General features: G+C 48.7%; 1 protein-coding gene across 2 annotated transcripts in view; it reads right to left on the reverse strand.

The window, feature by feature from the left end:
* Positions 1 to 1,881: 1,881 nt before the first annotated feature.
* The window catches only part of WBP1L (WW domain binding protein 1 like), a 52,830-nt gene continuing 42,223 nt past the window's right edge, over positions 1,882 to 12,488 (reverse strand). For both annotated transcript variants that reach the window (XM_006182977.3, XM_014557820.2), the window contains exons 3-4: positions 6,813 to 6,974; positions 1,882 to 5,480 (exon numbers count right to left, since the gene is read on the reverse strand). In XM_006182977.3, coding sequence (XP_006183039.2) covers positions 4,744 to 5,480; positions 6,813 to 6,974 — 899 coding nt within the window. In that variant the 3' untranslated portion in view covers positions 1,882 to 4,743. The remainder of the gene's footprint in view (positions 5,481 to 6,812; positions 6,975 to 12,488) is intronic.

Here is a 12,488-nt window from a genome sequence, read left to right on the forward strand (position 1 = left end):
TCACCTGGCAAACTTAGAGTTTCCTGCTCCAGGAAGGCTGCCCTGAACCCCCAGGTGGGCTATATCCATGCACACATGCTTACCATGTGCTACTAAAACTGTTCATGTGCCTTTCTTCCTCGCTAGACCATTATGAGCTCTTCTAAAGAGGAACCAGCTCTAAGGCATACTTGCATTCTCAATGTCTAGGACATAGTAGGTGCTCCACAAATGCTCAGCTCTTAAGCAAGGCCAGTCACTTGCCCCCAGGCTGGAAACTGCATCCCCAACACCTCCCAAGACCCACTGCCCTTCCCAGCAGTTTCAGTCAATAGTCAGCCAGACTCACTTCCCGCTCCTTCTCAAGTCAAACTTTGGTTTTTGTCCCCTGGCTGAATATAAAGGAAACTGGAGAATGGAGAGTTTCTTGAATTCTTGTTCACCAAAGCTACTCTGTTTTATGCTTCAGGGCATTGGTACTGTCTCTGCCTGAACTTGGTCACTTGGGGCAAGAGATAGCCAATGCTGTACGTCATTAGAAACTTAAGGAACTCAGTGACCCAGGAGCCTGGGGCGCAGTGAGGGGGCCCTATAGACCTGGGCAGTAAGGGCACATGTAGGGCCTCTGGCATGTATCTAAGACTTGTCCCATTTTGTTTTTGTGCCACTTGGACATTAGCGTAAAGAAGGCAAAAATGATATATTCTGCCAGTTCCTTCCAGTGGTCCCCTGGGGTTGCCCAACAGTTTTAGAAGGAACTAGGCAGCAACCATCCCACTGGAGTCACTGAAGGGCCAGGGCAGTGTCCTCCAGCTGAGGGTCAGATGGGGCGGGAGCACACCTGGCTTATACGAGACTCTCAGCAACAACTGGCCAAATGCCAGGGCTAGAGAAAACACTCTCTGCCAGCATCCCTCGCTGGCCACTTGGGGGCACTCCACTTGGGGAGGCAAGAACCCCTATGGGAGGGTTCCAAAGATGCTCCATCCCTTGCTTTGCCCACCTGCACGTGGCCCAAAGAGAAGTCTCGCTGGGTGGGGGTGGTCTCCTTCCTGGATAGAACCAAAGGCTGTTCCTTTTCACAGAGCAGGGATCTACACTTGACTCAAAGTGCTCAGGACAGTCTTCAAAGGAGGGTAAAATGACGAGTCTTAGGAAAGAGCCATGGACCTACGATGGCAGACGTTGGCACACCAGTGGTTCCTACACAGCCTAAAAGCAGTTCTAAGGTCCCTACCTGGAACGCAAGACCTCAAATTACCTCCCACGACTCCCTGCATGTCTGACTCGTACTGCTCACCTCATCTTAACCTACCTCACATTGTGGATTAATTATTTCACACGGGTTTGTTTTGTCTTATCAACTATCATTTAACTTCTAGAGGGCAGGGGCCTTGTCTTGTACATTTCTTCCACATTCTCCTTAGCATCTAGCACAGTGCTGGGCTCCAGGCAGGGACTCCATCACACAGATTTGGTGTATTAAATTAAGAGGCCAAGCACCCATCCACAATTCTGTCATGTCAAGAAAAGTGATCTCCCTGAATGCTTGCTTCCTTTTAAATGTTGTTTTAGCTTTGGAGGTCTCTGACAAAACTTGTTTCTGCTTTTGGGAATCTGATTTTAACCTGTTTCTGGGACTTGACAAAGTATTCCACACATCAGAAAGATACCGTTGGCAGACAGAGGGTTCTGGGGGGAAATTCCTCAGGTCCAAGTGTGCCCTCAGCGGCACATCACCCAGCTTGCCCTCAGCCCAGGAGCCTGTCCTCCCGGTGGCTTAGCCTCTGGGTGAAGAAGGGAAGAGCACCTGTGGTTAGGAATCTCGACGTGCGACTCCCTGAAGTCTGAGGAGGAGGAAAAAGGAACATGTTGTGGTGAAAGAAAAAAAGAGCAGACGGGTTTTGGGGATTGGTTTTATTTGGGCTTCTCACAGTGGTTAGAGCCACTCTGTCTTCAGAACAATCACAGCACAGGAAATGCATCACTGAGACTGCCCAGAAAAGTCTGACCAGCTGAATCTTATTGCTTAAAATACACATATTCACAATAACTGACAAAGGATGATGTGCCTCACACAGGAATGTGTTAGCATTTGCAATCTTCTGACTGTAGCACCAAACCCTCAACCAACCCCTTTCTTCTCATTCATCTGGAAAACCAGACTCAATCAACTCTCCCCGGCCCCCTCATGAGTCCTTCAACTCCTTATTTCCATCTTTCTGCGCACAGGGTAGCCTTGTGGGGCAGGGGCCAGACTGTGACCAGTGGAATCAAGCCCAGGGGCACCCGTTGTTTTCTTCTTCTCGTGCCTCTAGGGTAGGACGCTGCAGCGAACCCAGCAGTTAACACTCGGACCAGCTCCCCACTCTACCTAGAGAAGGAAACTTGAGAGGGCCAGACTTCATGTAATGCTCAGTTAACCGAAGCAGGGTTCATTTTGGTAAAACTTGATCTCCTTTGAGACACTTCAGTGAGTTGTTTGGGATTTATTAAAAAAAAAAAAAAAGGTGGGAGGAAAGGCATCTGAGGGCTGCTGGCGCACTCCTGCCCACTGGACCTCAGCAGAGGGAGGTGAGCCCTGCGGCGCTGCAGTGTCCGCCAAACCCGCCCGGGAGTTCTGCGCAGGGCCGACGTCTGGGCCGCAGCCAGTCCAGGCTTGTCACTGAAGAGCCAATCCAGCTTCTGTCTGAGGTTCCACTTTGGCCTTCTGTCCCGAAGGGTTGTGGACACCCCCGGGCCTGACGCCAAGGGCCAGGAGCAGCCGAGGGAGGCAGACAGGCTCAGAGCTCATTTCAATGTACGGGGAACAGAACACAGGCCTCCGAGTGTCCACGGAGCAATGTGCAAATTGCAGTGATGGGTAGAGTAAAACCTCTACTTCGAGCACAGTATCTCTGGCAAACATAGGGGCTGCCGTCAACAGCACTGCTGAGTACACCCGAGTGCACAGTCAGACATTTGCTCAGTAAACAGTAAATGCGTAAAATAAATTACCTTGAGAAGGCCGCGCCTGCTCCAAACTCGTGCGTAACATGAGCAGAGTGGCTGCCGTTCAAAGTAGATTCACAGGAAAACAGGGCTGGGGGCTCACACACGACGGACAGACACACACAGGTTCTCCAAAAAGTCACTGTATACAGACTGCATTTTGTTCAACATGGATTTTGGTTTTGTGGACTCCAAATGCAGACACTCGTTCACCTCACAGCCTTGGATTTGTCTATTTTGTGTGCATGTGTGTGCGTGTATGTGTATAAGTACACATACACGGACACACATACGTGTATATTCATATATATACATATATATTTTTTCCTTTCTTACCATAATGTCAACGCCTAGTCTGAGTATGATCGTTTAGGAGTCGGGGAAGAACCACAGTCTTCATATGAACAGGGCTGGACAGGGAATGTTAGTTTCGGCAGTTTGCTTTCTCCATTCAGATTATTTCTATCAAAGCTCCACCAATTATCTGAAGCCAAACTACAATAACAAGGACCCCGTGGTCCTTCAGGATGGCTGCCTTCACCCTCCTACCTGGGTCACTTAGACTCTTGACATAGGCTACAAAAATTAGTTACCCCACTCAGGGTGGGGCTGGGGTGGCAGGAAAAGAGCATGAAAACCACAGATAACCAAGGCATTTTTTCCAAGTGGTCAGTTTGAAACAAACAAAAACAACTTAATCAGAATCAAGAGAAAATACTGTGTGAGAACCAGGCTGCGGGGCCACCCTCTTAGGACCCAAAGCCTCCTCGTTTGTTCGCAGAGAACGTTGAGATATGAAGGCCGGCAGACTGTGTGCTTGGGGGTGGGGGAGGGCACTGGTCACCTGTGGGCACAGATCAAAGGCTGCTCCTCTATCCGCCCCCTGCACGCACAGGGCCTCCTGCTCACCCGCAGAAGTTCCAGCCCCCAACCGAGCCGGCACACCACACATTTCCCACTGGCTCTGCTGTAGCCAGGTTCTTTGAAGGCCAAGTTGGGAAAGAGCCACACACTTCCCTTTTCCAAAGCTGAATTCTTGCCTGCCCACTGGTCAAGTTCTTGTTTTCAGCTCATTTTTGTTGTTGTTGTTGTTGTTTAAAAAAGAGAAAAACCAAAGAGAAGGCAGGTATAACCTTCCACACCTGAACCAGTCTGAGGCTAGCCAGAACCTGCTGGGACGGGGCCCCTCCAGGATGCGCAGTGGCACCTCAATCTCGTCACCTGGAATTTGGTAACAAAACAAGCCCCTTACGAGCCGGCACAGGAGCTGCCCAATTCTGGCTCAGCAGATGCCAGCAGCGAGGGGTGATAGGCCCTGGGCCTTTGTGGGCTTCCTTCTTCACCTGGGGCTGAGCCCTGCCGCCTCTCCCAGACTGAGACGTGGCGAGGTCCTCTTAAACTAACACCAGAGCAGAATCCACTCCATCACCAAGAGTCACCTTAGCACACAGTCTCACCCCACTCCTCAGGGGCTTCTGAAACACACATCTCTCGACCAGAGCAGGTTAGTGAGACATGACTTGAAAAGAGGTAAAGGGGGACAGGGTGGGGCATGAGGAATGAGTCACAGAACGAACAACTTCTCAGCCCTCCACGACACTGTGCTTCTGTGGGGGGCGAGGCACCCACACCCCAAACTGTACCTGGAGATGCAAGAAAATGCAGGAGCAGAGGGGGAAAAAAAGGAACACAGTCAGTCATTTAATGCTTCTCTCGTGGTTCTCCCCTACCCTGGTTGCTTCACCGAGTTCTCGGGTATAGGCAGGGCCTGCTCTAGCTGGGGGAGCTGCTGCTCTGGGAGTTTGGGGAGTCCTGCTCATTGATGGTGTTCAGCAGCAGGCAGGCAGGTGGCCGTGGCAGGTGGGGGTGCCCGGACTCTCGGACCTGCTCCTCGGAGGGCTGGCAGAGCCCTTCCTCCTCGTCACCAGGGGGCCGCACGTGGCAGCTGTCGCAGAAGTCCAGGGGCCCGTCCAGAGCGTCGTCGATGAGCGTGTTGAACTCTTTGAGGTCGTCGTCATGGTGGCCCCGGTTGCACACACACACCTCGATGCCCGAGTCACCCGTGAAGCGGCGATGTCTGCCAGGGGTCTTGTCTTTGCTGTCGGGGAGGGCGCTGCCCTGCTCGGAGCTGTAATCTTTCAGCAGCTCCTCCTTACATTCGGAATCCTTCTCCAGGAAGGCCCCAGGGTCTTCCTCCCCTAGGGCGGCCACAGAGCCGCTGGGCTCCATTCCAGGGGCTTTGGTGGCTGCTGGGTCTATGCTGGAGGGCTCAGGGTCAGCGATGCTTGGGGGTCTCGTGCTGCTTCTGCTGGGCCCAGACAAAGGGCTGCTCTGTGCCCCCTGGGAGCCCCTGGTGGGATCGGCGCCTGGGGGGCTGCTGCCTGCAGGGCCACACTGTGCAGGCAGCTGCTGCTGCTGCTGTAGCTGGAAGGCACTGTATGGTGGGGGAGGAGTTGGAGGTCGGTTCACCACTTCCTCATAAGGAGGTAGTAAATAGTTTGGCAAAAACCCTAAAATGGGGAGGTAGGGAGGAGAAATTACTGCACTGGCAATTGTTCTAGGACAGACTGCAGGTGCACACTAAACATATGTCTCGTCCCACCCCCAGCACACCCACCAAGTGATGGCTACAGCTCTCTGTTGCAGGAAGGGCACAGGACTGTGAGCGACTTTGCGGAGAAAGAGGGACAGATTGAGAGTGACTGTACCTAGCTTCTTGAAATCTGAGAGCCCCTGAAGTTCCTTCACAGGCAAGGACTTCTGCTAGTCTGGAGTTAGGCAGAGGGTTAGGCAAACGTGGTGACTGGCCGAGAGATTTCTGCCTGGAAGGGACCTGTTTCCACATGCAAGCCAGTCTCATGTTTCTTGCTCAGACTGTGTCCTCCAGCTGCGTCCCACAGGTCTCAGGGTCAGGGACTCTAACTTAAGACTTCCTGACCACCTTTTTTTTTCTCCCTCCCTCCCCCTTTCCAGATGCCTACCATGAAAAGGGCCTTTTTCTGAGAGGTTAGAAATCTGTGTTGTCTCTTACCCTAGCGTGACTAGAGGTGGTCTGGAAGGATAAACCAAATCTCAGCTTGATTCAGATTCAGATCGAGCTGACTCAGCCTGACCAGCGAAGTGTGAAGGGTCTGTCATCGAGGCTTATTAAAAATATGCCAGCCGAGTTATCTTTTGCCTTAAGGCACAGATTATTATAATATAAGAATAACTACTAGCATTTATTGAGCACTTACTATATGCCAGGAACTGTGTTAAGCACTAAACCCTTCTAGATGTGAAATTCCACACTTATGACTCTATTCTGCAGAACACACTGCAAAATGGCTTTGGACAGGCTGCACTGCAGGGCCTCCACTGACCCTGGGGTGTAAGGAACCCCAGGGAAGGCAGGTGAGTGTGTCCTTCAGTGAGTCACCGAGTTTCTTGGGTTCTCAGGAAGTCCTAATGTCACCCCCCACACCTGCCCCTTTCAAGGCAGTCTCTCTGCTCAGGCATATCACATGGCAGGAAGCAAAACGAGAGGTTTTCAAGCCACTGAATACTAAACCTCGATTCATTCACATCATACACCATCCAACTACCTGCCTTAAAAAACCTGCTTAAAGGAGCAGAATCCAGCCGGTGTGGACTGGAATGGCCGAGTGGCTTCAGGAGCTGCATCCACAGCACTGGCTCCTCTGTGCTAAAGGTGAGTGCCCTCTAGTTCCCGGGCTTGTGAAACCCTTCTCTGTGTGGGGCGAAGGGGCCAGCCCCCTAAGCCCGCAGGCCCTGGCCAGAGGAGCACTTTCTGTGTGTCCCAGGTCCCAAGGGTGGGGTTTGGTGGCTTCTGATGTACGTACTGAAATAAAATGGCAGCGCTGAGTAATTGTGGGCTTCCCGGTAGGCGATCAGGTTGATTTCATGTTGCCGCTGTTGGGCCTGAAGGCGGTGCTTGGCTCGGCGATGGTGACAGACACAGCAGCAGCTCAGGATGATGATGATGGTCCACACCAGCCAGAACCCTGGGGGTGGGGAGGCGAGAGAGAGTGAACACACACACAGTAAACACCAGCTGGAAGGGGCGGCCCCGGGACAGTGCTTGCCTGGTCAAAGCTGGCACTGTCGGGCTCGCCAGTTGAATTTACATTTAGAACCCGTGTTCCAATTTTCATAGATGTTTGTGCCATAGTGAAAGGCACGTGGAATGGAAGAGGGCAGGAATTGAAGAATGGTAACTGGAAAAGGGGTCCCTTACTCCGGGGCGCCTCCAGGCCCTTGGGGTAAGGGAAGAGTGCCGAGGCATCTGTCTGGCACCACTGGTCCTCCTGTACTTCAGGTTTGGTGGGCAGGAAATATGCTTACCTTTTAGGACACTGTGCCCTTCCTCTCTTAACAGATCTCTGAGAAAATGCTTCCTCCCCTCTTGGTGCCCACCTCCCTGCACCAGCCCTGCTCAGGCCCACAAGGACGACTCCAGGCTCACCTCCTGCTCCTAACAGCAGGCTGCTCACCAATAGTGCAGAGCCCCTCAGAACCCCCACCACTCAGCATGCAGGCAGCTGCAGAGGGCAGTCCGATAAAGAATTTTTCTCTACCATGTATGCCCCTGTCACACAAGAGTCAGTGAAGTTAGAGGTGGAAAAATTCTAATTGCCTCAGGTCCATCTCTTCCCTGGAGAGTGTAAACGACTTCCTCTGCTCTCTCTATAATCCGGTACAATTCCATCTCCCACTGTCACAAATGACCCACTCCCACCTCCCTTTGGCCTGCAGCTGCTTTAGACTCAGGACCATTAGTGGCCTCCCCATCTTGTTCCTTGCTCCAGAGCAGGGTAGAAGGATGGAAGAAGCCCACAGCCCTCTCTCCCCAGGTGGACTGTTTCTTCTCATTTCCCACTGTGTTCTCTTGGATCATACTCTGAGAATCCTGGCAAACCCCCACTAAAAGATCCCCCTCCCCAATCTCCACCAAGTATGCAGAAAAAGCTTCTAATTTTTTTTTAATGAATGAGCAAGTTTGCTTTTAAAAAATATAAAGATACAGAACAAAAAAGATTAGAAGGATAAACACAAAAATAGTGACTAACTTGTGGGATTATAAAAGATTTTAATTTTCTTCTTGCAATTATTTTTCTTTCAAATTGTAAAACTGGAAACAAAGTAAGTGAAAACTTTAAAATACCAGTGACTAATTTTATTTTTGCTGGCTTTTAAAAAAGTAATATATTTCTGAGTAGGTTTTAAAATTTCTCTGGGAATGTATTCATGCAATGAAATGAATTATTAAAAAATTATTCACAGAATACTACTTTTGACATATAAAGATGTTTCTAATACTAAATGAAAAAAGCAGATTATGAAACAGCATAAAATATGATCCCAATTTTTGCTTTAAAAAAAGTATAAACAAATGTCCTGAGGGATGATCATGAGGAAGTTAATCATGAGGTTATTCCTGGATGACAGGACAGTAGATTTTCTGGTACCAGCTCTCTTGTTTTCTGCTTATTTGCAATTCCTATTTTTCTAAGATGGACATGTACTTCTCTGAAATAAAAAGAATATTTTTTTCTCAATAAAAAGTTAACCTGAGGAATAATTTTAAGGTGAGTTTTTATTAAATGAGAATGGATTATATTATTGTTCATTTTGTTCTCTATTTCTGAGGGGCTTCGATTTTTCCCATTACAAATATTATGTGTATTTTTTATTGTCTGCTTTGTAATTATAAATTTGTGTTTAGAATGTGTTAAGTATTTCGACATCTCTCGTCCAACTGAGTTCACTTCATTAAAAAAAGTCCCTCTTTCCCAGCAAATAGACTGACTTGTAAATGAATAAACCCTTGATTTTTTTTTCCTGTTTGTACCAGAACACAATATTCTGAGAGATCCCACTGATATTTAGGGCGTGGCCTCTGGCAACACCCAGGGGTGTTTCTGTCTTCCAGAGGTGTCCCTGCTGAATCTCCCCACAGAGCCAGCCCAATGGGGTGAGATAGTTTGGTAGCACAGGCTCCCAGCTCTGGAGGGCTGGCAATACCACCGTGTGACACCGCATTGCTTTCAGCACAGGTCGGCCTTCAATGGAAACTTCTGCCTAGGTCTGGCAGTGGGCGAACAGGCAGAGGACAGGGGGCAGAGGATTTTTCTCCCCTTTCTCCATCAGCAGACAGAAAAACCTCATTCTTTATCAGAGTATATAAACATAAGTTGAGGTCAGAAGTCTCCCTTGTGGTGCTTCCCAGACTCACTGCTGACATTTGCTTAACTTAACCTGCACTTCTCTCCTTCCGTTGCTGGCTGACTCGAGAATAGACACTGTTAGAGGAGCCCTCGGAGAAAGGTTTTGAGGCCAGAAAGGCGCTCTGGGAGGAAACTGGCTACCTGCTGTCATCCTGTAACAGCTTCTCCAGCCTGTATGATCCGGTCAGTTCCTAGCCTCCCAGCCTCCCCGGTGGGGCCGCGCCCGAGGGAGGCAACACAGATAAGCACAGTGCATTCTGCCGAAGAGCCTGGCTCCAAGTGTATTTTCGAGTCAAGTCTAAAAGATTCCAGGATAACTACTTTTTTATATTATCTACATTTACTTGCCCAGCATAATCTTGCAATCCTTTATACGTCTGTGTTACTTTATAATTTTAAAAGTACATTCTCCCATGAGATAATCAGCACCTAACTCTACTATTTTTTACCTCTCAAGTTATTTTTTTTCAATTATTTCTTACATAAAGGTGAATTAACTTTTAACCCTAATGCTGCAATATGTATTATCTAAGGCAAGACTTCTCCGTGTTTACAACATGCTGGTAGTAAGAACCATCTTATATATTCATTTTCATGTTGGCCAAATATTTCTGGTTCTCCCCCTTCCTGGCATGTGGGTAGGTTTGAATTTCCTGGCCCCATAATGATTGGGTGACACTTTGGGACAGCTTTTAACACTCGAACTGGAATTGGAAGTGACAGATATCACTTAGAGGCCAGAACGTTTCTTGCTGATGGGAGACCCTCCACCAGTCTCCCTTTTGCCATGGCAAGCCACAACATTCCAGATAGTGACTTCAGGTCAGTCTGACACTGGAGGATAAAGAAGTTGTAACAGAGCTCCCATCCAACCTGCGATGGACATCAAGTGTGAGAAATAAACCTGCTGTTTTAGGCCACTAGGAGTTTGGACTTGCTTATTATTGAGCATAACCTATAGCCTATCCTGACTGAGGCCGTGTCTATAGGCTTTCCCGGGGAAAAGGATTTAAAGTGTTCATCAGATTCTTAAAGAGAATTCTTGTTCCAGAAAAAGCCTGAGTTCCACTGCACTAGAAGTATAACAGAAATAGAGGCTTTTTTTTTTAAAGGAAAAAATTAGGCCGGATAGGAGGAGACTGGGGGAAGAAATCAGACAAGTGGAAGGCATACCCTTGGCAGAATCACCCCAGTCACATCTAACATAGCACCATAGCACCAGAAAACACACGTCTACTGAAACTCCATCAGCCTACCTCTTCTCACGTGGTATCCTGGGTAGAAAAACTCTCCCTACCAGGCATCACTTCTATGTTATTTAAATCTCAAAACTGAGTTCTAATTTCTGCATTTCTAATACAGTATCACAAACGATTATTAGCATGGATCGAAACTGGGGGAAGACTAACTTGGGAGCAGAAGGGGTCTGGTGGGGTAATGGGGTATTAGCATCGGTCCAGAAAAGCGCCCTAAGGAGCTGGTCCCACTTGATGGAGTAAACATGGGAAGACGGAACGCATTCTTGTCTGACCCTTGCAAAAAGGATTCTCTTGGCAGCTATTCTAGTTAAAGCCGTGTCCCATCAACTTTAAAAGGGGGGAATATCCAGGCTGGTCCCTGAGGAGCTGTGCAAACTTTTGATCTTTTCACTAGATTTCACAAGCAAGGAAGAAAGTTTTAAAAAGGAAAACCTAATGAAAGAGACACATAGAGAAAGACAGAAGCATGCCCTCCTCCCCAAACACACACACCTACTCAGAGATTACATTCCCCAGTGATCTTTGAGCATTGTGACCTCATGGTGGGGCTCATTTGTCATGCTAAGCAAAATGGAAAACATGTTTTTAAAAACAATCACAGTCCAATGTAGGAACTGAGTCATGTGCCCCAGTTCACTATAAACTTGGGAAAACACCACTCCCCAACTGGCAGGAAATTCCTCATTAGGAAGCCAATGCATACTGTAAATTAGCTCTCCTACCCCACAGGATGGTGGGTGACCTCTCTGGCCCCTTAAAGCTCTTAGCAGGAGCTCCTGGCATCGCCACTGGGGAGAAGGCCTGAATTTGGGAAATGAAGATTTCGGGGACTTGCAACTTCATAGGAAAGATTGGGCAAGTTCCATTTCCTTGCTCTGTGACCTGGGTCGTTTTGGTTTTACTTTCTTCATCTGTAAAATGGGGAGAATAATAGTTCCTACCAGCTTGGCCACTGTAGGATAACTGAGTTAATTAGGTAGAAGGCAGAGTGCTCAGAACCATGCCTGGTGTGCAACAAGTTCTCTAGCTTATTCTTACTACTGGTATCATTATAGGCATGGTTACAGATGGAAAGCTTTCCTTTAAATTTCCTTTTTAACCCCCAAAATGTATTCCATTAAAAAAACCACAAGAGTGAGGTCCACTTCTAGGTTCTAGGTTCAATTTTTGGCTAAATTCATGGGAAAGCCAGCCCACCTGCTACCCATCAAACTGCCTTTATCCAGAAGCCTGGAAGCTAGAAGCTGGGGACCAACTGGGGCTTAGAAGCAGACCCCAGGTCCCTACTGTCCACTCTGCTCAGGGTGGAAAATGCCATGGGCCTTCCTTAAGAGCAGCTCAATAATGCGTATCTTAAGACAAACTAAAAAGAAAAAAAAAAGTAGCAGGTGAAAAGCTGGGCAGCGTTAAGCAGATTTGCGGTTTCGTGTCACCTCAGGGAAATTTCACCGTCCAGAAAGAGTCCCCTCTCCCCCATGAAAGCCCCAACCCAGAGGAACCTGACACCTGAGTGAAGTTCCCTCAAATTATTTCGGAGCAGAAATTCCCCACTCTGCCCTCTCCCTGGAAAATGGAGCTTGGTGAATGAAAGAGCCCTGGGATGAGAATCAGGAGATCCAGGTGCAGGCTCTCTGTTTGGCCTTGAGCACGTTCCTGACCTTCCCGGGTCTCAGTTTTTTGTTATTTTGTTTTTTGTTTTCTTCTTTGCTCTCTGTTCCATGAAGGGCATCCTCAGGTGAAAATTAAACATGCACATTCAAGACTCTCCACAGCCTGGGCCCACCACCCTCCCAGTCAGGCACTTAAGAGTTCTGGAAGGGGATGGCTTTGTGAGTCACAGTGACCTCACCACTCAGCTGCAATAGACTGGCCGGTTGCTGCAATCAACTGACCGGTTGCTTAACACCCCTAGTCCTGAGAAACGGGACATTCATACCTGGCAAGGTTGTTCTCCGGGCGGGATGACCTTACTGTGCCCAGCACATGGGAGAGTTCTATGCACATCAGCACCCTCATCTCCTGCTTTTTCCTG

The sequence above is a fragment of the Camelus ferus genome, chromosome 11, assembly GCF_009834535.1.
Source record: "Camelus ferus isolate YT-003-E chromosome 11, BCGSAC_Cfer_1.0, whole genome shotgun sequence".
Lineage (NCBI taxonomy): Eukaryota > Metazoa > Chordata > Mammalia > Artiodactyla > Camelidae > Camelus > Camelus ferus.